We start from the raw sequence: 24592 nt of genomic DNA, 5'->3' as shown, positions 1-24592 counted from the left end.
CCGGCTCCACGCTCCACAGTCCGACGGCCCGGGGCCTGCTTCTCCCTCTCACGGTTTGGCCTCTGGCCGCCATGCTCGGCTCCCCTCCTCCCAGTCGGAATTCCTTCCCGCCGAGGAGCTGCCGGCCGACGTGCTCCAGCGGGTCGACGTGGCTGCTGCTGCTGCTCACCACGCTGCGCTGCCTCTGCCCGACTTGCCGAGCACCTCGCTCCGGTTGCGGGAGCGAGCGGCGAGAGCTGGCCGCCCGAAGCAGGGAGAGCGCTCACGGCCACCATCTTGACATTTTGAAAGGGAAATTGTGTTTGATGAATCTGTTACAGTTTTTTGAGGTTGTAACAAGCAGAATAGATAAGGGGGAACCAGTGGATGTGGTGTATTTGGATTTTCAGAAGGCATTCGATAAGGTGCCACACAAGAGGTTATTAAACAAAATTAGGGCTCATGGGATTGGAGTAATATGAATTGAGTATTGGTTAACGGACAGAAAACAGAGAGTAGGAATAAACAGGTCATTTTCGGGTTGGCAGGCTATAATTAATAGTGTACCGCAAGGATCAGTGCTTGGGCCTCAGCTCTTCACAATCTATATCCATAATTTGGATGAGGGGACCAAATGTGATATATCCAAGTTTGCTGATGATACAAAGCTGAGTGGGAATGTAAGTTGTGAGGAGGATGCAAAGAGGCTTCAAGGGGATATAGACAAGCTAAGTGAGTGGGCAACAACATGACAAATGGAATATAATGTGGAGAAATGTGAAGTTATCCACTTTAGTAGGAAAAATAGAAAAGCAGAGTATATTTTAAATGGTGAGAAATTGGGAAATGTTGGTGTTCAGAGGGACCTGGGTGTCCTTATACATGAATCACTGAAAGTTAACATGCAGGTACAGCCAGCAATTAAGATAGCAAATGGTATGTTGGCCTTCATTACAGGAGGAGTTGAGTATAACTGTATAGGATCCTGGTGAGACCACACCTGGAGTATTGTGTACAGTTTTGGTCTCCTTACCAAAGGAAGGATATACTTGCCATAGAGGGAGTGCAACGAAGGTTCACCAGACTGATTCCTAGGATGGGGGGTTTGTCCTGTGCGGAGAGGTTGAGTAGACTGGGCCTATATTCTTTAGAGTTTAGAAGAATGAGAGGTGATCTCATTGAAACATACAACATTCTTACAAGGCTTGACAGGGTAGATGCAGGGAGGATGTTTCCCCTGGCTGGGGAGTCTAGAACCAGGGGTCACAGTCTCAGAATAAGGGGTCAGCCATTTAGGACTGAGATGAGGAGAATTTTCTTTACTCAGAGTGTGGTGAATCCTTGGAATTCTCTACCCCAGAGGGCTGTGGAGGCTCAGTTGTTGAGTATATTCAAGACAGAGATCGATAGATTTTTGGATATTAAAGGAATTAAGGGATATGGGGATAGTGCAGGAAAGTAGAGTTGGGGTAGAAGATCAGCCATGATCTCATTGAATGGTGAAGCAGGCTCGAGGGGCTGAATGGCCTACTCCTGCTCCTATTTCTTATGTTCTTATGTTATGTTCTGATAGCTGACCCCCAAGTACTTTGGTCCTTTACCTAAGCCGCAAGCCTAAGCTTTCTACTTTTGTACACTCTATTCATGGGCATTACTTCTGAATTACCTCAAGTGATTGCAAATTCTGATAAGTGGTAGAAAAGATTCCAACAAATGCATCAACACATGTACAGATGATCTGAGAATAACCAAAATTGATAAAACACCAGCATCTGAGGATTATTCTGTGATTGTGGTTCTAGCCTGTAGTTCTCTACCATGCCATAAGCATGAACTACACATAAGCAACTTTACTAGGTTTCTCCATCCTGCCTAAAGGGATGGAAAATGACATCATTGCTAATGATGACTGCCAAAGACTCACTATAAGAGGTAGCAATTCATTTAATGAAGAGAGGCCTAAAGCCAAAATGCTGGAGGGTTCAAAATAAGTAACTCCACTACACACCATTCTCTGCAGGTATTCTCTGTATCGAAGTGCATTGTGCCAGCAGGAAAGCCAACTTCTAATCATACTACAAAATGACCTGGCATTGCATGTTAAAAAGCTTTTATTTGGTGAAACTTATCTAGTCAGGAGGAATCAGTTTAAGTCATAGCTTATTTAATATGGCTGTTGGCAGCTTTGGCAAGATTTTACAATTTACATCTTTAAGGGAAATTAGGGAGTGATTAGAACTTCCTCATGCACCTCTAGGCACTTTAACATTATAAAACTACAGTCAGCAGCAAACGAACACTTCTCTCGCCAACTGCTACACTTTGAAATATAAACTGCCTGACTTACCTTGTACCTTGTTCCGACAGCCCCTCAATGTTTCATGGGTGTTGGGAGCTACCATCGGATTCGGGAGTGAGGGAGCATCAGGAGGTGGGCCACTCTCCCGAAACTGGCACAGCAACATAAAAACACCTTCTTCCTTGTTTGGGAACTAGCTGAGGCTATGGACACATTACCAATACCATGCCAGTCCAAGCACAGGCTGAGGCTCCGCACAAAATTCCACAGGAAGAACATCTAATCTTGAGGATTTGCCTAAAGGCATAATTAATATCACTTGTGTAATCCCCCCTTCAGTGACAGGATTATGCAGCTCTCAACATTCTTTTCCATTTGATGATAGGGTATTTAGTTTGTCTAGGAAACTATCTATATCCTCATTAGTTGGATTACACAAGGTTGAATAAAACTTTACAAACTCTAATCTGTTTTTTTGATGATACAAATTATTGCCGCTATTTTGTTCTTACGGGCCAAATGGGCCATTAGTTTCACTGTCTCCTGCTTCAGAATATCGTACTTCAAATTTAAATATGAGAAACTCAATCTTGTTAGTAACTAATGTATGGAACTGGTATTTTTGGGAGGTTAGTTATTTATTTCTGCAGTTTATGGTGGAAGAACTAGAGTAATGTAAATAACATGGCCCAGAAATTTGATAGCGCCACAAACCATTTTTCAGCTGCAAAATGAGCACCTAAGTATCCAATATGGTAGGCGGGACCTGCACGCTCATTATGCGCCATAACTGTGCTACCCGCCATATTTATAAAGGCATAAAAAGAGGCGTGTAAGGCCTACGCCTGAAACTTCCCAAAATTGGGCTGCTTTGAACGTAGCAGGAAAGCGTGGTCTACGTGCGACCTAATCAGCGATCCTTAAAGGGGCCACTGGAGACCACCACTTAAAAGGTAAGTTTGTTGAAAAATAATTATCTGAATGTGGAGCCGGGAAGTGCAGGAGTGCTCCAACCTGCTCTACTGCCCTGCCGAAGACAGTTATAGGTTCTCACTCAGCCCCTTCCCGATCATCTCTCCTCCTCTTCTGATCACATCCCCCTCCCTCCTGATCACTTGCCCCCTCTCCCGACCATTTCTAACCCTCCTAGGTCCTACCTTCGAGCCACTGCCAACAACGCAGCAGACTGCAATCCAATGTCGATTCTCCGGCGAGCTTCCTGGGGCCGCCCAGCAGTGATCCACACCTCGCGGCTCTCATTTAAATATCAGTGGGCCTTGGGCCTACTCGTTCTGATGCAGGGATTGTTTCCTGCCGCCAGTTCACACCAGCAGACCAGCATGGACCAATTTCTAGGCCGCAGTGTTTGCTTACCCCAAACTGATTTATTGCTAACCCTACGTAACAGTGACAAAACAGAGATAAAATCGTGCTCATTCAGCATCAACTATTGTAGAAAGCAATGGGGTAGATTTTGAGTGATAGTGTAAAACGGGTGATAGTGAATCAGCAGCCCATTTTATAGTGAATGGAAATAAAAATTGGTAGAGATGTAAACCGAGCTGCCGATTCACTATCACCCGTTTTACAGCATCGCACAAAGTCAAAATCTACCCTGATGAGTCTAGTTTTTCTTACTCCAAGCATTATAAGATAAAAATACATGCTTCAATTCCATTTAGAAGTTGTTTAATCTGCTGTCCCAAACTATCTTCTAATCTGCATTTAAAGCTGCATTCCACAATTACCTACATAGATATACAATTCATTATTAGCTTAAATAAAAATGGATCAGACAGCGTAGCTCAGTGTGGTTACACATGAACGCTTGTTTCACAAATGAACAGTTCGGATTAGGACCAACAGATAAAGATGTTTAGAAATCTGTGTAACTAACGGAAATGCTCCCAATATGAGGGACAAAATAGTTACCCTTCCCATTTAGTTATAACCCAAAAATGCCTCTTGCTAATTAGAAAACAATCAACAGAGCAGTACTGGTACTGACTATTGTAGTTTGTAGTCACATCTCATTTCATATGCAGAGAACTGATTGTGAGCTACAAACAGACATATGTGATTAGCTTTCTTGAATTCCAGAGGCCGATATTTCAACAGCACATTAATTTGAATCAATCAGCAGCAAGATTTCTTGACATTCATTGCCTCATAGTCAGAGTGAAATACATCACAGCATATATCATTGTAAATTATACTATTGTATTATTTATGACACATTTTTTGCTTCTTTTTAGTTTCAACACCGTGAGTTGACCTATTATCCTCTGCTTTACATTGCAATAACTAATCTTTCTGCCCAAGTCGTACATATGCAACTCTTCAAAGCAAGCTCAGACATCAGTTTATATTCAGCTTCAACCAACTATCAAGTCAAGCCCAATAAGGAAATGTTACAGCTATGCACTGATCTTCTGAAATCTCGGGTACTTATCATTTTCTCCCTGTTACACAAAGTAAGTGGGAATGTCAGACAGCATTCTCCATCAAGGAGAATTTATAATGCACATGGATAATCTTTGGAATAAAGCCATGTTTTTCATTTGATTTACATGCTGTAGCTGAAAAAATACTTTGTCATACAGGAAATATTCCTCTATGACTTTGGCCAATTCTTACAAAAAAACAATTAAAACTTGGCTCAATTAAAACAACCATTCCAATTAAAATAGCCATCTCTAATGGATCATATTTGTGCAAGGGGATCGTAAAGATGCCTGTTCCCAGTCATATCCTTGTATGTAAGTTTAGGATGCGTGTTTTTCATCTTCAATAATTCTAAATCAGAATAAAGTTACCTTTGGCAAAATGCCAAGCAACAATGGACAAAGATTTGCTCTGCGCACTAAATGTAGCAAACCTGCAAACCATAAACGTAGTTACGATTTGGCTACACCTAGCATACAGCAGAAATCTTCTTCCTGTGTATCAAATGTTTTGTAATATATGCAACCGCAATTTCACAAACTCAAAGTTCAAATTTAAAACGGCACCATGTGTCTATTAAATTTTCAACACGTTGACATATTTATACTTACCAACAGTGTCACAGGGCTCATCTTTCTGTACACAGAAATCCTTCCTAAAAAGAGAAAAAAGTGAAAAAAATATATATATATATTGAATAGCTATCAGGAAAAGTATCAATAATTGCTTCAAGGATTAATTGAGATTCTAATTATTACAATCTAACACGCTATCATTTACCCACCATTGTGACAATTATTCAACTCCTCATCAAGGAAGCCATGCTTCTATCTGTATTAGTGACATGTTAAATAAATATAGTAGGCATATAGGAAAGGGAGTAGGCCCATCAGCCCCTCAAGACTGTACTGCCATTCTATTACGTCATGGTTGATCTTAACCTTAGCCCCATCCTTTTTCCACAACGCTTGATACCCTTACCTAACAAAAATCTATTTTTTTTAAATGAATTCACAGGCTGTGGGTGTCACTGGCAAGGCCAGCATTTATTGCCCACCCTTAATTGCCCTTGAGAAGATGGTGCTGAGCCGCCTTCTTCAACTGCAACAGTCCGTGTGGGATAGGTAGGGAGTTCCGGGATTTTCCAGGATGAAGGAACAGTGATATATTTCCAAGTCAGGATGGTGTGTAACTTGGAGGGGAACTTGCAGGTGATGGTGTTCCCACACGCCTGCTGCCCTTGTCCTTTTTGGTGGTAGAGGTTGCGGGTTCCGGAGGTGCTGTCGAAGAAGCCTTGGCAAGTTGCTGCAGTGCATCTTGTAGATGGTACACACTGCAGCCATGGTGCGTAGGTGGTGGAGGGAGTGAATGTTTAAGGTGGTGGAAGGGGTGCCAATCAAGCGGGTTGCTTTGTACTGGATGGTGTTGAGCTTCTTGATTATTGTTGGAGCTGCACTCATCCAGGCAAGTGGAGAGTATTCCATCACACTCCTGACTTGTGCCTTGTAGATGATGGAAGGCTTTGGGGAGTCAGGAGGTGAGTCACTCGCTGCCGAATAGCTACCCTGGTCCAGTTAAGTTTCTGGTCAATAGTGACCCAAGGATCTTGATCGTGGGGGATTCGACGATGATAATGGCATTGAATATCAAAGGGAGGTGGGGATCGGGCACGAAAGTGGAGTTGAGGTCGAAGATCAGCCATGATCTTATTGTATGGCGGAGCAGGTTGAGGGGCCATGTGGCCTACTCCTGCTCCTAATTCTTATGTTTTTATGTTAGACTCTCTCTTGTTGGAGATAGTCATTGCCTGACACAACGTTTTGGGGGAGAGAGTTCCAGATTCCCACTACCTTTCGCATGAAAAAATGCTTCAATCCTAACTGGCCTAGCTCTAATTTGAAGATTATGCCTACTTGTTCTGGAACCCCCACCAGAGGAAATTGAAAATAATTGAGAATGGTATAGAATCATAGAATGGTTACAGCACAGATGGAGGCCATTCAGCCCATCGAGCCCGTGCCGGCTCTCTGCAAGAGCACTTCAGCTAGTCCCACTCCCCCGCCCTTTCCCCATAGCCCTGAAATTTATTTTTCCTTCAGGTGCTGATCCAATTCCCTTTTGAAAGCCACGATTGAATCTGCCTCCACCACCCTTTCAGGCAGTGCATTCCAGGTCCTAACCACTCGCTGCGTAAAAAAGTTTTTCCTCATGTCGCCTTTGGTTCTTCTGCAAATCACCTTAAATCTGTGTCCTCTGGTTCTCGACCCTTCCGCAAATGGGAGCAGTTTCTCTCAACTACTCTGTCTAGACCCCTCATGATTTTGAACACCTCTATCAAATATCCTCTCAACCTTCTCTGCTCTAAGGAGAACAACCCCAGCTTCTCTAGTCTATTCATGTAACGGAAGTCTCTCATCCCTGGAACCATTTTGTAAATCTTTTCTGCACCCTCTCTAATGCCTTCACATCCATCCTAAAGTGCGGTGCCCAGAATTGGATACAATACTCCAGTTAAGGTCGAACCAGTGTTTTATAAAAGTTCATCATAACTTCCTTGCTTTTGTACTCTATGTATGCCTCTAAAGATAAACCCCAGGATCCCGTATGCTTTTTCAACCACTTTCTCAACCTGCCCTGCCACCTTCAATGATTTGTGCACATATACCCCCAGCTCTCTCTGTTCATGCACCACCTTTATAATTGTACCCTTTAGTTTATATTGCCTCTTCTCGTTCTTCCTACCAAAATGTTATTACTTTGCACTTTTCTGCGTTAAATTTCATCTGCCACGTGTCTGCCCATTCCATCAGCCTGTCTATGTCCTCTTGAAGTCTATCACTATCCTCCTCACTGTTCACGATATTTCTAAGTTTAGTGTCATCTGCAAATTTTGAAATTATGCCCTGTACACCCAAGTTCAAGTCATTAATATATATCAAGAAAAGCAGTGGGCCTAGTACCAGCCCCTGGGGAGCACCACTGTGTACCTTCCTCCAGTCCAAGAAACAACTGTTCACCACTACACTCTGTTTCCTGTCACTTTACCATGGGAATGGTAGTGTAGTGGTAATGTCACTGGGCTGGTAATCCAGTGGCCTGAACTAATAATCCAGAGATGTGAATTCAAATCCAAATGGGGAATTTAAATTCAGTTAATTAAATAAATCTGGAATAATTACTAGTATCAGTAATGGTAACAATGAAATTGTTGGGGAAAAACCCATCTGGTTCACTAATGTCCTTTAGGGAAGAAAATCTGCTGTCTTTACCTGGTCTGGCCTATATGTGACTCCAGACCCACAGCAATGTGGTTGACTCTTAACTGCCCTCTGAAATGGCCTAGCAAGCCACTCAGTTGTAACTAACCACTACAAAATATAATGGGGGGAGAAATTCAGTATCGCCCTGTTTGGGGCGTAAGTATCGGCCGGGCATAAAACCACACCTTCCAAACCCGCGACCTCTACCACTTAGAAGGACAAGGGCAGCAGACGCATGGGAACATCACCACCTACAAGTTCCCCTCCAAGCCACACACCATCCTGACTTGGACCTGTATCGCCGATCCTTCACTGTCGCTGGGCCAGAATCCTGGAACTCCCTTCCTAACAGCATTGTGGGTGTACCTACACCATATGGACTGCAGCAGTTCAAGAAGGTGGCTCACCACCATCTTCTCAAGGGCAATTAAGGATGGGCACTAAATGCAGGCCTAGCCAGCGACGCCCACATCCCATCAATGAATTAAAAAAAAAATTATCGCCACCTACTGGTAAATTGGCCTGCTTCGCCCCAGGTGGTGCTTGGAGCGCTAAAAGAGACGCTGCACGACTTTCTTAAGGCGCTAAGCCGGAGAAGCGATGCGCTACCACCGAGGGTGGGCGCGGCCAGTTAGCGATTGCACGCTGGTGCCGGTCAGCTCTTAAAGGGGAGGTTCGATCTTGGATTGCAGCCATATCCTGCGCATCGGAGCCCTGATTCTCGGCCTGGACAGACCTGCTGCCACATCCTTACGCTAGGGATCATAGAGGGGGCCAGGGAGCGAGCGCAGCAGTTCAGTGAGGGGGCGGTGGAGCGCAGGCGATCTATCCTGTTCCCGGACACTGGCAGGAAGCCGCTGTCCAACTACTATCGCAAAGCTTGGAGGGAGGTGGCTCACAGAGTGACCTCCAGCAGCATGGTGCCTAGGACCCCTGTGTAATGCAGGAAAAAGTTCAACGACCTCACTCGGGTCGTCAGGGTGAGTACCCTTTTCAGAATCCTCTTCATCCCTGCATGTCGACCTCACTTTATGGCCAAGGGGTCCTGAAAGCCCCAATGCCCAGCCCTCATCCAACACCTATGGCCCTTTCAGGAAACTCACACGCACATTCAGCACTTTACACACTGTAAGGGCTAATCGACCATGGGAGGCAGTGCAGCCAAGATCAGGGCTTCACACTGTAAGGGCGATTCCACCATGGGAGAAAGTGCAGCCAAGATCAGGGCTTCACACTGTAAGGGCTATTCCACCATGGGAGGCAGTGCAGCCAAGATCAGGGCTTCACACTGTAAGGGCTATTCCACCATGGGAGGCAGTGCTGCCAAGATCAGGGCTTCACACTGTACTCAGAGCCCATCCTTTCTCTTGCAGGGCAAGCTGGCGCATAACAGGAGGCAGCAGCAATGCACCGGGGGAGGCCGGCCTCACCTTCAAGCCCTCATCGATCTGGTGCAGCGAGTCCAACGGATTATGGCAGGCCGGATGATTGGCCCCATCACCACTGGAGATGCTGACCCCGTTCTGGACAGCAATGGTAAAGTCATCACCTTTTTGACCTCTCTCCTTCCACTTGTGCCTCACACCAGCATCCTTTGCCACTATCGAACCAATACTCATGCCTCCCTCGCTGCCGCCCTGTCCTCACGCTAAAGCCACTCTTGTACCTCCTTGCTTTCAGATGCTGATTCGACAGGTGAGGAGGCGGGCCCTCAAGCTGCCACTGTGAGCGACTCTGAAGGTGACGACGAGGAGGAAGCCGGACCATCAGTGCCACCCTCAGCCGAGGCAGCCCATGGCCATAATGGGGACACGTCTTCCCTGGAGGGGAGCAGGGGGGAATGGTCTGAGGAGGGTGAAGCTCCGGGGCCCAGCGGGCTGCAGCAACGCGGAGGGGGTAGGGAAGCTCGGCGGCCTTCTCCCCGGAGGGAGAGTCTGGCCTCGAGTCCTGCTACAGTGAGCGCAGAAGAGGTGCGGCTCCTCGCTGAAATGAGCGCCCAGGCGGAGCACAGGCACACTGAGCTCATGGCTGCAGTGGCAAGGATGCCCGAATCCATTGAGTCACTGGCAAGGAGTGTCCAGGACTTCGGCGCAGCACAGGCAAGGAGTCTCCAGGACTTCGGCGCAGCACAGGCGGATGCCACGCAAGCGCTTAGTGCTGCAATGCAGTCAGTGGCTGGTCTCATGCAGACGCAGATTGAGGCCACACGAGCACTGACTGCTGCCACCCTCGCTGGATCGGGCACGAATCGCCGGGGCCCTCGCCGCGCCGCAGCAGGCCAGCAGTCTGTGCTTCAGCAGATTGCTCCGCATGCTGCAGTGCTGCCCCGTGGGAGTGCCAGTGTGTCATCTGAACAGGGAGTTGCTGTCCTCTGTCAGGATGACAGTATTGCTGCTGCCAACACTGTCACTTCTCCACTGCAGCTGCCACCACCTGTAGGACAGACTGCTGCCGCCCATGCAGAGTTGGAGCAGTCAGCAGCCGGGCCCTCCAGGCCCAGAGCTGGTCCAGGCCGTCCCTCAAGGGCATCTGCAGTCTCAGTTTCTGACACTCAGCAGCCGTCCCCCAGCCTTGCTGCAGCCATTGGGGTCCCATTGCGGAGGAGCTGCAGGGTGGGAAGGGGCGAATCTCGTAAGCGAAGCAGATCAGCCTCGAAGGGCAAAAAGTAGGAGGTGTGGCAAAATGCTGTTAAATGTTTTATTGAAGGCTGAGGATCATGGTCATTTTTTGGTTACTGTTTTGTTCATTGTCTCCAGGTTGTGAGAGCCAGTTATGTGGCTGACTGCTTTTTTTGGGTTTTCCCTCTGTTACTTTGTCATGCGGGAAGGGCACACAGTTTGTTAAATAGAGAAGTGGCTTTATTCAGAATGTGCATGTTTGCTCTTTGAACTATTTGTTGCCTTGACCGGCTTAGGGGTTGCAGCATGGTTCCATTCATGTTCTTTGAATGGCAGAAGCCATTCCCTCAGAGGGGGCCTAAAACCGACTTGCTATAAGCCGCTGACGGACGGCCCTTGCACTTTGTGCCTCCCTCCCATCTTGGTTCTGCTGCTCCTCCTCCTCCAGCATAAAATCAAAAAAAAGGGCATATCAACTGGCAAAAAAAAGCACCAGACCGGAAGATTGGGGGCAGTACAGGATACAGCAAAAGAGGACAAAGGGATTAATCAGGAAGGGGAAAATAGAATACGAAAGTAAACTTGCAGCAAACATAAAGACAGACTGCAAAAGCTTTTATCGGTATATCAGGAGGAAAAGACTGGTAAAATCCCAAGTCGGTCCCTTGCAGTCCGATTCGGGAGAATATATAATGGAGAATAAGGAAATGGCAGACCAATTAAACTCATACTTTGGTTCTGTATTCGCAAAGGAGGACACAAATAACCTCCCAGGAATATCGGCAAACATAGGGACTAATGAGAGGGAGGAGCTGACAGAAATTAGTATCTCTAGGGATATGGTGTTGGGTAAGTTGAGGGGACTGAAGGCCGACAAATCCCCGGGGCCTGATAAACTACATCCTAGGGTACTTAAGGAGGTGGCCCTGGAGATAGCAGATGCTCTAAGGATCATCTTCCGGAACTCCATTGACTCGGGAACAGTACCCGTGGATTGGAGGGTAGCTAATGTTACCCCAATATTTAAAAAGGGGGGTAGAGAGAAAGCAGGGAATTATAGACCAGTAAGCCTTACATCGGTTGTGGGCAAAATGCTAGAGTCCATTATTAAGGATAAAATAGCGGAGCACTTGACAAATGGGGAAAGGATCGGACAGAGTCAACATGGATTTACAAAGGGTAAATCGTGTTTGACTAATCTGCTGGAATTTTTTGAGGAAGTAACTGGTAAAATAGATGGGGGAGAGCCAGTGGATGTGGTGTACCTTGACTTCCAGAGAGCCTTCGATAAGGTTCCACACAAAAGATTATCATGCAAAATTAAGGCTCATGGGATTGGGGGCAAAGTATTAACGTGGATAGAGAACTGGCTGGCGGATAGAAAACAGAGAGTTGGAATAAACGGCTCGTTTTCGGAGTGGCAGGCAGTGACCAGCGGGGTGCCGCAAGGATCTGTCCTGGGACCCCAGCTGTTCACAATATATATAAATGATCTGGATCAGGGAATTGGATGCAATATTTCCAAATTCGCTGACGACACTAAACTAGGAGGAGGGGTGGGCTCTGATGAGGATGTCAGGAGGCTACAGTGCGATTTGGACAGGTTGGGGGAATGGGCGGATACGTGGCAGATGCACTATAATGTGGATAAATGCGAGGTTATCCACTTTGGGGGTAAAAACAGGAGGGTAGATTATTATCTAAATGGCAATAGATTGGGAGATGGGGAAGTGCAGAGGGACCTGGGTGTTCTTGTGCACCAGTCACTGAAGGAGAGCATGCAGGTGCAACAGGCGATTAAGAAGGCAAATGGTATGTTGGCCTTCATATCAAGGGGGTTCGAGTATAGGAATAGGGATACCTTACTACAGCTGTACAAGGTGCTGGTGAGACCGCATCTGGAGTATTGTGTACAGTTTTGGTCGCCCCATCTGCGGAAGGATGTTCTTGCCATGGAAAGAGTGCAGCGGCGATTCACCAGGCTGATACCTGGAATGGCGGGAATGACCTACGAGGAGAGATTGAATAGTTTGGGCTTGTACTCACTGGAGTTTAGAAGATTGAGAGGGGATCTCATCGAAACATATAAAATTATGGCAGGCCTGGACAGGCTGAATTCAGAGAGAATGTTTCCAATGGCAGGGGAGCACAGAACCAGGGGCCACAGTCTAAAAATAGCGGGCAAATCATTTAAAACAGAGATGAGGAAGAATTTCTTCACTCAAAGAGTGGTGAGCCTGTGGAATTCCCTGCCACAGAGGGCTGTGAAGGCTAATTCAATAAATATTTTCAAGAGAGAATTGGATATATTTCTGAAGGCTAAGGGGATTAAGGGTTACGGAGAAAAGGCGGGGACGGGGTACTGAACTGGTAAGATCAGCTAAGATCCCAGACGAAGATCAGCCATGATCTCATTGAATGGCGGAGCAGGCTCGAAGGGCCGAATGGCCTACTCCTGTTCCTATCTCTATGTTCTATGTTCCTCTGCTGGTGCTCCAATGTCTGGTGGCAGTGGCTGAGTCCTGAGGATTGCCAGGTTATGCAGCATGCAGCACACAACAACGAAATGGGAGACTCGCTCAGGTGTGTACTGAAGGGCTCCTCCGGAATGGTCCAGACAGCGGAACCGTTGCTTGAGCACGCCGATTGTGTGCTCAATGATGTTCCTGGTCGCTTGATGGCTCTCATTGTATCATTCTTCAGCAGGGGTGCTGGGTGAACGGAGCGGGGTCATCAGCCAGGTGCACAGAGGATAGCCCTTGTCCCCGAGAAGCCAGCCTCCTGGGTGAGCCGGGGTCTCGAAAAGGTCTGCCACAGAAGTCTGGCGCAGGATGAAGGCGTTGTGGCTGCTGCCTGGAAAGCGGGCATTGACAGCGACTATCAGCTGTCTGTGGTCACAGACCAACTGGACGATCAACGAATGGAACCCCTTCCGGTTGCAGTAATCCTCGGCATTCTCTTGCGGCGCCCGCAAAGCCGCATGCGTGCAGTCAATGGCGCCCTGGACCATGGGGAAGCCCGCTATTCTTGCAAATCCCATTGCGCGCTCTTGCTGCTTGTCCAGGGTCATGGGGAAGGAGATGTATTGACGTCTCCTTTTAAAGAGGGCATTCGTGACTTGACGGATGCAGCAATGCACCGCAAACTGGGAGATATTGGCAATATCCCCAGTAGCGGATTGAAAGGAGCCGGTGGCGTAGAAGTTGAGAGCCACTGTGGCCTTCACTGGCACCGACAGAGACGTCCTGTTCCTCAGTTGAGGCTGCAGATCTGACCACCTCCCTGCTGAATCGCAGCCTCCGAAAACACTGCTCCTCAGACATATTGAGGTATGAGAACTGTTGGCGGACAACCCTGGGACGGTAAGGTCTCGTGTGCCGACGCCTGTTGGCCCTCCTCCGTCTGGCCATGATTGACACTCTCTCTCAGCGTCTCTGTGCCCTCTCAATGTAATGGAGAAACCCAACGTTCCCACCCATTGCAGCCCCCATAATACGTGGCCACTCAAGGTTATGCCGGTGAAAAAGCAAACCAACTACAAAGTTCTGGTCAGAAGCCAAAAGTACCTCTGCGAGCGCTGACTCAATGCAGAAAGCTCTCTCCATTTGTCTCTCTGCAAATCTCTCTCTCTCTCACAGAAGAAGTGGTCCAAAAATGGCTACCAAAAAGGAGCCAGGAAGAGCCCCCTTTAAATAGCGCCCCCCCAGCCCCACAGCAACTGGGAACCGTTCCAGTCAACCAGTCGCTGGGAGCGACAGGCGGAAAGGAGGGGGGCGCCACTGAATTTCAGGTTCGGGGCACCCCAAGGGCGTTGCACCATGAAATGACGTCAGGATCTGTGTGCACAGCTGAGCGGGCGTTGCGGTTTAGCGCCACCGCTAAATGTCCGCTCAATTTCGCGAGTGGCGCAGGTCTCGCCGCGCCCGGGCGCTAGCTGGCTCGCGCCCCACTTATCGCCCTCTTAAGGCGCTAATGGGTGGCACAACCAACTGAATTTCTCCCCCAATAACTCCCTACCTAACAGCACTGCAGTGGTTCAAGAAGGCGGCTCACCACCACCTTCTCAAGGGCAATTAGGGATGGGCAATAAATGCTGGCCTTGCCAGTGATGCCCACATCCCATAAACAAATAAAAAAACACTTTGTATCCATGGTGCCACTGTCCCTTTTATTTCATGGGCTTCAACTTTGCTGACAAGCCCATTATGTGGCACTTTATCAAACACCTTTTGGAAGTCCATGTACACCATGTCAACCACATTGCCCTCATCAATCCTCTCTGTTACCTCATCAAAAAACTCAATCAAGTTAGTATAGAAAGGTTAGACCACAGTCACTGAAGAATCCTCATAGACATTTTGAGACCTCCAAAAATAGTTACCATTTTGCAAGAGTAAAATCCATCTTACAGCACCACAGAAGTTAAAAGCACAGAAAGAGGCCATTTAGCCTATTATGTCTATTATGCACGCAGGAAGCCTCCGATTGGAAAATATGGGCCTTTATCATTATCTCTTTGCTCTTAGCCCTTTTTATGGCTTTTTGGGGTAGGAATTAGTCTGGGGCCAGTTTTTGGGCCCAGACTCGACGTTACGCGAGTAGCACCCTCCAAACAGAGAGACCCAAAGCCAACGCAAAATCGAGCCTCGAACCTCATTACATATTCAGGACAAGCTGTCAGTGCCTACTGCGCCTCCAAGGACAGTTTACCCCATGAGAAAAATGAATTTTGGGCTACCTACCTCACTGGCAGTGGCCCTCAGGTACATTCTAGGAGTATGGGTTGTAGGGGGAAACGGGGGCATCGCCAGGACTATGGAGTCGAGGGAGCACTCCTGCTCCTCCTGGCTCAACAAAAAGGTGTTTTTTTTTAAATTGCATTAAAACTTTACCAGCATGGACACCTAAAAAATGGGCCCCACAAATTTAGCAGTGTGACCAATGCCTGCGCAGATAGGGCACAGGCCGTCCCACTGCTAAATTGGTATACTTTGCGTCCATTTTACGCCTGAAAATTGGACACACGCATATCAATTTCTATAAATTAATTTCTATATGAACTCATACTTTCAGGGTATTACGGTATTTGAACCACTTGGTCTCTGTTTATTCACACCTTCAGTGTCTTTCCATTTAATGTATATTCCCATTCTCCATTTTCCTCTCAAAATGCAATACCTCACACGTCTTCACATTAAATTACATCTCCCATCTGTCTACCCATTCTGCTTACCTGTTTATGCCCTCTCGATTCTCTTATAGTCTTCCTCACTGTTTACCAAATCTCCTACTTTTGTGTCATCAGCAAATTTCAATATTATACTGCCGATATGCCCAAGTTCAAATCATCTGTATATATTGAGGACAAAAGTGGATCCAGCAATGACATCTGGGGTACATCACTTCTAACTCTTCTGCAATACAAGAAATACACATTGGCCCAGAAATTCGGGTCCCAACGCGTGAGTACGGACGGAGTACTCACGCGTGGACCCAATGGAAGTGCCGGAATCTTGCATGCACTACGCATGCGCGGGAAACCGGCACTTCCGATCCTCTGAACCAAGGGGTTCAGAGGTCGAACGCGTGTGTGTGGGAGTCTGCACGTGCGCATTGAACTTCCTTTTTTTTTCAGGTTTTAACGTGCGGGTAAGTCTGTACATTTTAGAAATGTAAAAAGCAGCCATAAGGACTTCATTTTCAAAGTTAAGTGGTCAATTATTTAAAATTAAAAACATTTTTCCACAGGTTTTTTACTTTTAAATACTTTAAAGCAAGGTAAGTTTATTTTTAGCCCCGTTTTTTTATAAAATTATTTTTTTCAAAAATTTAAATTTTTGTTTAAAATAGTTATTTAATGTCATTTATAGTTTATTATTTACAAAGTGTGATTTAAAAAAAAAAATTATTTGAAGGTAAAGTACAGTTTTACAGCCTCAGCATTTATACGTTTTGACAGGTCTATCTGTCAAGACTTATGAATGGAGCATTCCCTGCTCCGATTGGCTGCCTGTTGCTCACGTGATCCCAGGGGACGCTTCGCACTAACTACGCCCCTGGGACACGCCAGCATAGCGCGCCGGCCTCTGGGACAGGCCTCGGAGAGGAATTCCACGCAGGCCAAGAGGTCAACTGCCGGCGTGCTAGGTAAGTGTAGGTCGGGGGCTTGCACCCGTGGGGAGCCCCCGACCTGAATTTCTGGGCCATTACTAACTTTCTATCCATTTTCCATTTCTTCTTGTACTATATGCCTGAATTTTTGTAAGAAGCCTTCTGTGAGACACCTTATTGAACTTAATTCTTAAAATCTATACGCACTGTGTGTACGGCATTCCCTTTATCTATACAATCAATTGTTTCTTCCAGAAACCCTTAGCAAATTTGTCAAACTCGACTTAACAAATCCATGCTGGCTGCCCTTGATTAACCCATGGGTCACAATAATGCTCTCCAATTTGATCTTACATTATGGATTCTAAGAGTTTACCCAGATAACAACAGAATACAATCAGAGGTCTCACAAATTTGACTCTGTTAGTTGCTGAGAGGATGAGAAGATTGAAGATTTCATATCCAGCAAATGAATATGACATCTTACACAGATTCCAGTAAACTTCAGAATGTTTTTATTGACTATTTAAACTAAATAACTCAAGGGTAAAAATTCCTTTTCTTACAGGAAAACATTTTTCTGCCCTCTTGCAGTTATAGCAATTAATGCAAGATCATTTCCATTAAATATAACCAAATTCACAACAGCAATGATACTGGGAAGTTCCTCTGAAGCTAATAATGAGCCACTTGAGTAATATTTGACAGCAGAGCTGGATTAAGAACTCTCGGAGCATTTGCACTCTTCATTGGCTGCACACTGGTTTAGGTGGCTGGATATTGGGTGTCTCTGATGTCACTTAAAGGCTATCAGAATCTCCTAAAAGGGAGGTGCACTCAGACTGCAGAAGGAAGAAAACAGTTATCGATACAGAAATGGCTGCAACAAGCACTGAGAGAGCCCTGATGCTGCCTTGGAGTTCCACACCTCATAAAGCAGTGGTGGGCCATAACCGTCCACCAAGCCATTCTATCCAGCCCGCTGGATGGGACAGAAATAGAACGCGAGCCGGAGCTCGAGCTTCTCATTAGTCTTTCACTCCACTTCTCGTGGGTCAGAGATGAACCCAAACTGCAGCCAGGGAACACACAGTAATACTTCATTCAAATTATCAATTTGCAAAAGGCAATTCTCCCCGGCCCGATCTTATAAGGATTCATTCCGGGATTCTGGGCCACAAAGGCTATACTCAGAATGTACTGCGTACTCGAATACGCCCTATCATTTTAGAGTCGAGTCATGGTTGCTCATCTCCATGACTCTTTTACTTAAGAGACCGGCGCTGCGTCTTTCCTCTCCCGATACCCAGAGTACAACGGCAGGGGGTTTCTCATTGCCATCTTAGACACGGGAGTTAATCCTGGAGTTCAAGGAATCCAGGTAATGGCACACGATTATAGATACTGTGCATGCCCTTATAGAGCAGCGTGTTTAGTTTGCCATCGTTTTTGTGGTCAAAATTGTTTCTGTTGTAATGGAGGGCTCTTCATTTCAATCTTGCTGTAGCTGGGGGACCGTGATGTGGGTTTATTTCTGCTCGCTGGGTCAGTGTTTATGCTGGTTGGAATATGATGACTCTGTTGAGTCTGAACTGTGCTGGGCTGATATAGGGCTTTGCGCACTGAATCATTTTGAGAATAGCCTTGTACAGAGGTAGCCTTGAAATCAGATAGCAAAATAAGGAACAATGGATACCTGCATGAGGTGCTGGAAATAAGATGGCAAACGGCCAGCTGCACAGTCAAACATGTAGCCCCTGTATATTTTCAAAGACAGTGCAAATATAGATGGCTGGTTTCAAAAGCTCTTACTCAAGGGTGGCCAATTGTTTTGGCTGGAAGGTCACTTAACAATACTGCACGCGCAGTATCTCTTCCAGCGGCAGGAGCTGGTGAGCAGCCTGCGCGGGGCCTCGCGATTGGTGCACGACCGGGTGCCTTAGGGGGAACGTTGGTGTGCGGTCCTCAACAGCTCACCAAAACTTGTTAAGTGGCCCTCCAGCCCAAAAAAGTGCCCACCTCTGTCATAAACCTTTGTTCTAAGTCTACAGTATAACATGGGAATATGCAAAGCTATTAGCAAGTGACAGTTGTGACAACATGACACAATCAGCATGTTACACATTTCTGCATGACTATTTGTAAGCATAACAGATCATTTCAAGTACCCCAAAAAAGGAATGTTTAGTTCAAGTTACCTATCAATATTAGAATACTGCCAAATGAAACACTCTGCGTTGAGCAAACACAAGTCAGACTCAAATAAACAATGAGCTCTCTGCTAAATACATTACAAATATTGGTAAGTAGGATTCCTATTTTTCAAACTATTTTAAGAGGATCTCTTCAGTGGTGATCGAGTCAAAAGCTATACATGACACCAAATTAAAACAAAGTGACTGTTAGCTGTTATTTACTATTCTCACCTTGTTATCAGGATGGCTGAATCAACAGCGGGCAAATCTTCCCTCCAACTACTAGGCATATCACTATGGAAATAATTCTTCTTTCCAAATTCTTCATGTTGCCATTTGCAGAAACTCTCCAGCATCTTCTCCCCATGGTGGCCTATATAAAGGTCTTCCTATAAAATAAGAATAATTAGTTTTACTTGCACATATTTTTCTCCTTAAAATATTCTTAAATGAGATCATCAATACTAGAAGCTGTAAACTGGAACATTTGTACTTAGTGATATATTAAGCACATTTAGATCAAGTAAAGTCCGGATACTCCTATTGTGTCTCAAACATTACAGCCTAGAAATTCAATTAAGCCCGAAAACGGGCGGTGCCACCACAGCCAAGGTTAACGGCCGCCCGCAAAAACAGCGCAGGCAGCACCGGTATTTTGGTGCTGCCTGCTGATTTAAATGAGCAGAGCGCAGAATCTCTTGTGCAAGGTGTTTTTTCTGGCGGTATCATCAGCAGGAGGCCGAAGGTCACGTCTAAAGAATTGGGGCGACGTTCTTGGGCAGTCACACATTAACAATGAAACACTGTGGCATAGATGTTGTTAAACCGTTGCGTGAGAAATCAATTGAAATAAATTTTTAAAAAAGGGAAACATGAATCTCTTGGTCACGAGTTTACTGGTGTAAATCGTGTAAAAATGAGTTCAATTAAATTTTTAACAACAGCAGACTTTTGAAGAACTCTTGGTGAGAATATGGTGTTAAAAGTTCCTTAATTATTGGCCTTTTAAAAATACTTCAAAACTTTGCATATTGGCCCAGTAATTCCTCTCCCAACGCGCGAGTACGGACGGGGTACTCACGCGTGTGCCCGGAGGAATTGCCGGTTTTCAGCATGCACAGCGCATGTGGGGAAAACCGGCATTTCCTCTCCTCTGACCCAAGGGGTTAAGAGGTTTATTATTTTTAAAGAATTTACAGTAAGGTAAGTTTAGTTTTAGCCCCGATTTTTTATATAATAATTTTTTTCAAATTTTAAAATTATTGTTTAAAATAGTTTTTTACATTTATTTATGGTTCATTTAAGTAGTGCAATGTTTTTTTTAATTTTCTTTCAAGTTTAAGTAGTGTTTTGGGGCCAGGAGTTTTCATGAGTTTGACAGCTCTTACTGTCAAACTCATGAATGAACTTTTGCAACCTCCCATTGGTTGCCCTGTGCTCACGTGATCCCAGCCAGCTCATCGCACTAAGTACGCCGCTGGGTCACGCACGCACAGCGCGACAGTACCTCAAGTGGGCCAGTGAGAGGAAATGCAATGCGGGCCACGATTCAAATGTCAGCGCGCCGGGTAAGTGCACATCGGGGGCATGCACGCGCGGCAAGCTCCCGATCCTAATTTCAGGGCCAATATTTCATCAGTTCTTAAACTGATAGGCGACCCCTTATTTTTAAACAGTGACCCCTAGTTCTAGATTCTCCCACAAGAGGAAACATCCTCTCCACATCCACCCTGTCCAGACCCCTCAGGATCTTATATGTTTCAATCAAGTCACCTCTTCCTCTTCTAAACTCCAGCAAATACAAGCCTAGCCTGTCCAACCTTTCCTCATAAGACAACACACCCATTCCAGATATTAGTCCAGTAAACCTTCTCTGAACTGCTTCCAACGCATTTACATCCTTCCTTAAATAAGGAGACCAATACTGCAGCCTCTGTGTTCCACGTTGGAAGTGGGCGGAAGCAAGGCGGCTGCCATTTTTTCTTCAAAACCGGCCTTAACGGCAAATTTCTAGGCCTCGCCTCAATCACAACCTCAAAAGGACATTCCACTGACTATTACACCTCCGATCCCTGGGGTGGGGGGAGGGGTTGGATCCCCGACCCTGGGGAGGGGCAGGCTGCTGGTAGGGTAGCTTGGGAGGCCGGGAGGAAGCACTCCTGCTCTTCCCGGCCCACAACATATCTCCCTGAGCCTGAGGCCGTCTCGTTGCAGCCACCGGGAATTCCGAGCCCCAGGATCCCTGGCCACCTGCAGTTAAAGCTGCACAGCAGGTGAAAGTAGAGGCTTCAGGCCTCATTATAATATTTAAATTGCCAACCCGCCTCTTGGCAGTGGGTTGGCAACCCGCCCTCCTTCCCGCCTGAGTGAAAGTTGAAAGTGGGCGGGTTGGAGGCGGGTTGCGGTCAGGGTTCACATTTTTCCAACTTTCACTCCCCCCCCCCCCCCATGCCTCCAACCCTCCCCTTCTTACCTCTAAAAATTCCGGCTAGAGTTTTTGTTCTGCTTTATTTAGTCACCAACTAAATCTGTACACCAATGAGATTTGGTTTTGATGCTGCATTGATGTCACTGGTTTCAGATTGCAAAAAATATTTGTACCCAAATTATTTGTTGCTGTTCAGGTGAAATTTTAAACAACTGCAGCTAACAATCTACTTTATTCTGAGGCAAAAAGGAGATTTTAGCATTATTGGATGTATAGTAAAATCTTTAAGTGCATTTTTCTGACATGTTTGTGTTCTCATGGTGCTGTTTATTTTTGCAGGAGTGCAGGGCATGAATGGCCACACACATTGGTTGGTGTTAAAGCAACCACTCTCCTCCTCCCAGCCGCCCAGCACAAAACAGCATTTAACTTTTCACATAGCTTCTCAGCTGCCTGTGTGCGGTGGGGGGGACTGAATGTATACGGAAAACCACTACTCTGATTATGAATGGAAAACTTCCACTTGATACCTGGCTCTGGGCATAGAATGCAGAGGGAGGGGGTATAAACACACGTTGGGATACAGGGGAGGGGTATAAACACACGGGGTGGGATACTGGGGGGTTATCAACACACAAGGTGGGGTATGGGGAGAGGGTTATAAACACATGGTGGGGTACGGCGGGGGGGGAAGTGTGGTATAAAAATGTTGTGTCACAGGAGATAAATCAAACTTCTGATACCTTGTGCAAATGTGATGGGAGAAGAGATATCTAATTACAATGCCACAGTCTTTGTGCTGCTGCACTGGGGCAAAAATCTAGCTTCATTTAAATATTATACCTTTTCTGAACTGTACATCAAGACTTAAAAAATTGGTAAAATAAAAATCTTGGCTGATTGAAATAGCAGAAAAGTTGAACATTTCACAAAGTGAGGACAACTAATTGGCATCTGCTTTTGACAGGAAAATAACTAAGTCCAAGCATCGTGAATGTTTTGTCTGTTTTACACATGCATGTGGAATGGCTGGCACCTTGAAAAAGGCATTAAGCATGGACCTTATTATACCAGCATCGAGGTTGCTTTATCAGTGGTGCAAGCCGAAGGCCTGCACAAGAATCATAGTTAATAAAGCAATAACCCCAATTTATTCTACTACTCCTGCTCCATCCAACTGAAAAGTGAACCCAAGCAAAAAATGAAAATAAAACCATGTATCTCATTCCACATCATTAAATAGTTCTTATACCACATAAAAAGAATTTAATGCTGTCACATATCAGGAATAAAATCAACCTGTATGTGATAAATATAAAAGTGTGTGTGTGTAAGAACGCCTCTTACATCCTTGAACAATAGTCACAAGTCAAGGGCTTCCAACATCTATGTTGACTAACAGACAGGTACATATATTGGACCTGTTCTGGGGCACATACTGTATGAGCAGACATGCATGGGCAAGCAGTGCAGGAGACACAAAAAGATATCAGCAGGTTTAAATTATGGGACAGCTGCTATGTACTGTACTAGGCAATCTTTTTTTACAGCTCACATTTCAAGCCACTATAAAGTATGCTCTTACACAAACTGACACTTCATTCCTTGCACTCCAGAATTAATTGATAGTTTTCTTACCGGGGTCTCATGAAGCAGAACAAGTTTTGTCACTCGAAGGTTCATTTGTATGCCAAGACTTTTGTGCTGAAACAGATTGAAAACCTAGAAAAAAAAGATTGCACCCAAAAAAAAATGCTTGAAGCAGATGCATAGATATTTAGACACATTAATCACCGTGACAGCTGAAATGAACACTACAACTGGAATTTGACAAAAAAGAATGTTAATGAAAATGTCCCGGTAGCTGGGTGTCAATATTTTAAAATTATGTGGGCATATTAGCTTCCACACGTTCGTATTAGCCCATGAACAGTACCTAGTCTATATCGGTCCCTGTGGCTATGGTTAACTCCTTCAGCAACACAAATCAGTTTAACTCTTTCCTGATGAAAGTTCACACTCAAAACCTTAACATATTTTTCCCTATCAAGTGCTGATGGTTCTGCTGGGCATTTTCTATTCTACTTTGGAAAGGCCACAAAATGTAAGAGAGCATGCCAATCCAGAGTGGGTGCTAGCACCTGCACCCCCACCCTGAAAGATGTGCCATGTGGGCCGTGAGCCCTCTTTATAAATGGGGGAGGGGGGGCAAAAAAAAACTGCTAAACATTTTAATCCTTCGGGTTCTCGGCACCATCCAAGGCCTAATTCCAGGTGGGAGTTACTACTGGCAAATGGCAGCCAGTGCACCTCCTCTCACTCGCTGTACCAGCCCACAACTGTTCCGCCAAACTGGGGTCGAGGAAACCTCTGGCCTGGATGTCTACCTCCCCGACCAAATTTCCTCTGGCATGGAGTACAATATCTGAGGTGGACAGAGTTTCCACTTCAAACAAAGCTCATGAGAAAGAAGTGGGGAAAAGGCTGGGACCCAGCAGGATTGTGCCGGATGGGCCGCTGATTTTAAACCCTTAATCTTTCATTCTTTTTATCTCAAGTTAATAATTTTTCAACAACGCCATAAATAGCTATAATTTATTCTCACCATATTCATGACAGTCAGTATAAACCTCCTGACAGCATCAGCTCCATGGTAGTTGACCATTGCTGTATCAGCGACGACTAGAGTCTCTACATTATAGTCATGAGATAATTTATATGTATACCTCCGTCCTCTTCCTCTGTCCATTTGTTTTCTATTTTTGGATTTTCTTTTATCTATAAAACAAAATTGAAAAATTGTTGATAACATGTCCGTGGCAGCAACGAATGGAAATTAGTAATTCCCAACGTTGATTTAGAAACAGTTCAGGCAATGATGAACATTACAATGTTGCCACGTAACAAGAGGCAACAGCACATTTCCCTTCCCAGCAGGGCTTCCCGTTTATATTGCAATGGTTGGCAGCTAAAGCAGTGCTCTAGCATGAGTCAAGCTGATAAAAAAAACTGCTGCAGTGAAGTAGTTTGTGGCCTGGGTCATTTTGCTGTCCTTGTTGAGGTAAATAACAGTGATTGGTTCCTATTGCGGCTTGAAATGTGAGCTGTAAAAAAAGATAGGTCACTAAAAAAAGTGCAATGCACATTTTGCTACGTACAGACAGAAGAAAGAACTTGTATAGCGCCTTTCACGACCTTAGGATGTCCCAAAGTGCTTTACAGCCAATGAAGTACTTTTGAAGTGTAGTCACTGTTGT

General features: G+C 45.6%; 1 protein-coding gene across 1 annotated transcript in view; it reads right to left on the bottom strand.

Moving 5' to 3' along the window:
* Window positions 1-24592, bottom strand: part of LOC147124270 (A disintegrin and metalloproteinase with thrombospondin motifs 19-like) — a 719202-nt gene that overhangs the window by 649987 nt on the left and 44623 nt on the right. The window contains exons 4-7 of the mRNA XM_085984458.1: window positions 23941-24113; window positions 22974-23057; window positions 19139-19296; window positions 5335-5378 (exon numbers count right to left, since the gene is read on the bottom strand). Coding sequence (XP_085840584.1) covers window positions 5335-5378; window positions 19139-19296; window positions 22974-23057; window positions 23941-24113 — 459 coding nt within the window. The remainder of the gene's footprint in view (window positions 1-5334; window positions 5379-19138; window positions 19297-22973; window positions 23058-23940; window positions 24114-24592) is intronic.

The sequence above is a fragment of the Somniosus microcephalus genome, chromosome 1 (genome assembly GCF_052327205.1).
Source record: "Somniosus microcephalus isolate GS21.2 chromosome 1, FLI_Smic_1.0, whole genome shotgun sequence".
In the NCBI taxonomy this organism is placed as follows: Eukaryota; Metazoa; Chordata; class Chondrichthyes; order Squaliformes; family Somniosidae; genus Somniosus; species Somniosus microcephalus.
Note: the sequence above shows the minus strand (reverse complement) of the source record. Positions and strands in the feature narration are given on the sequence as shown.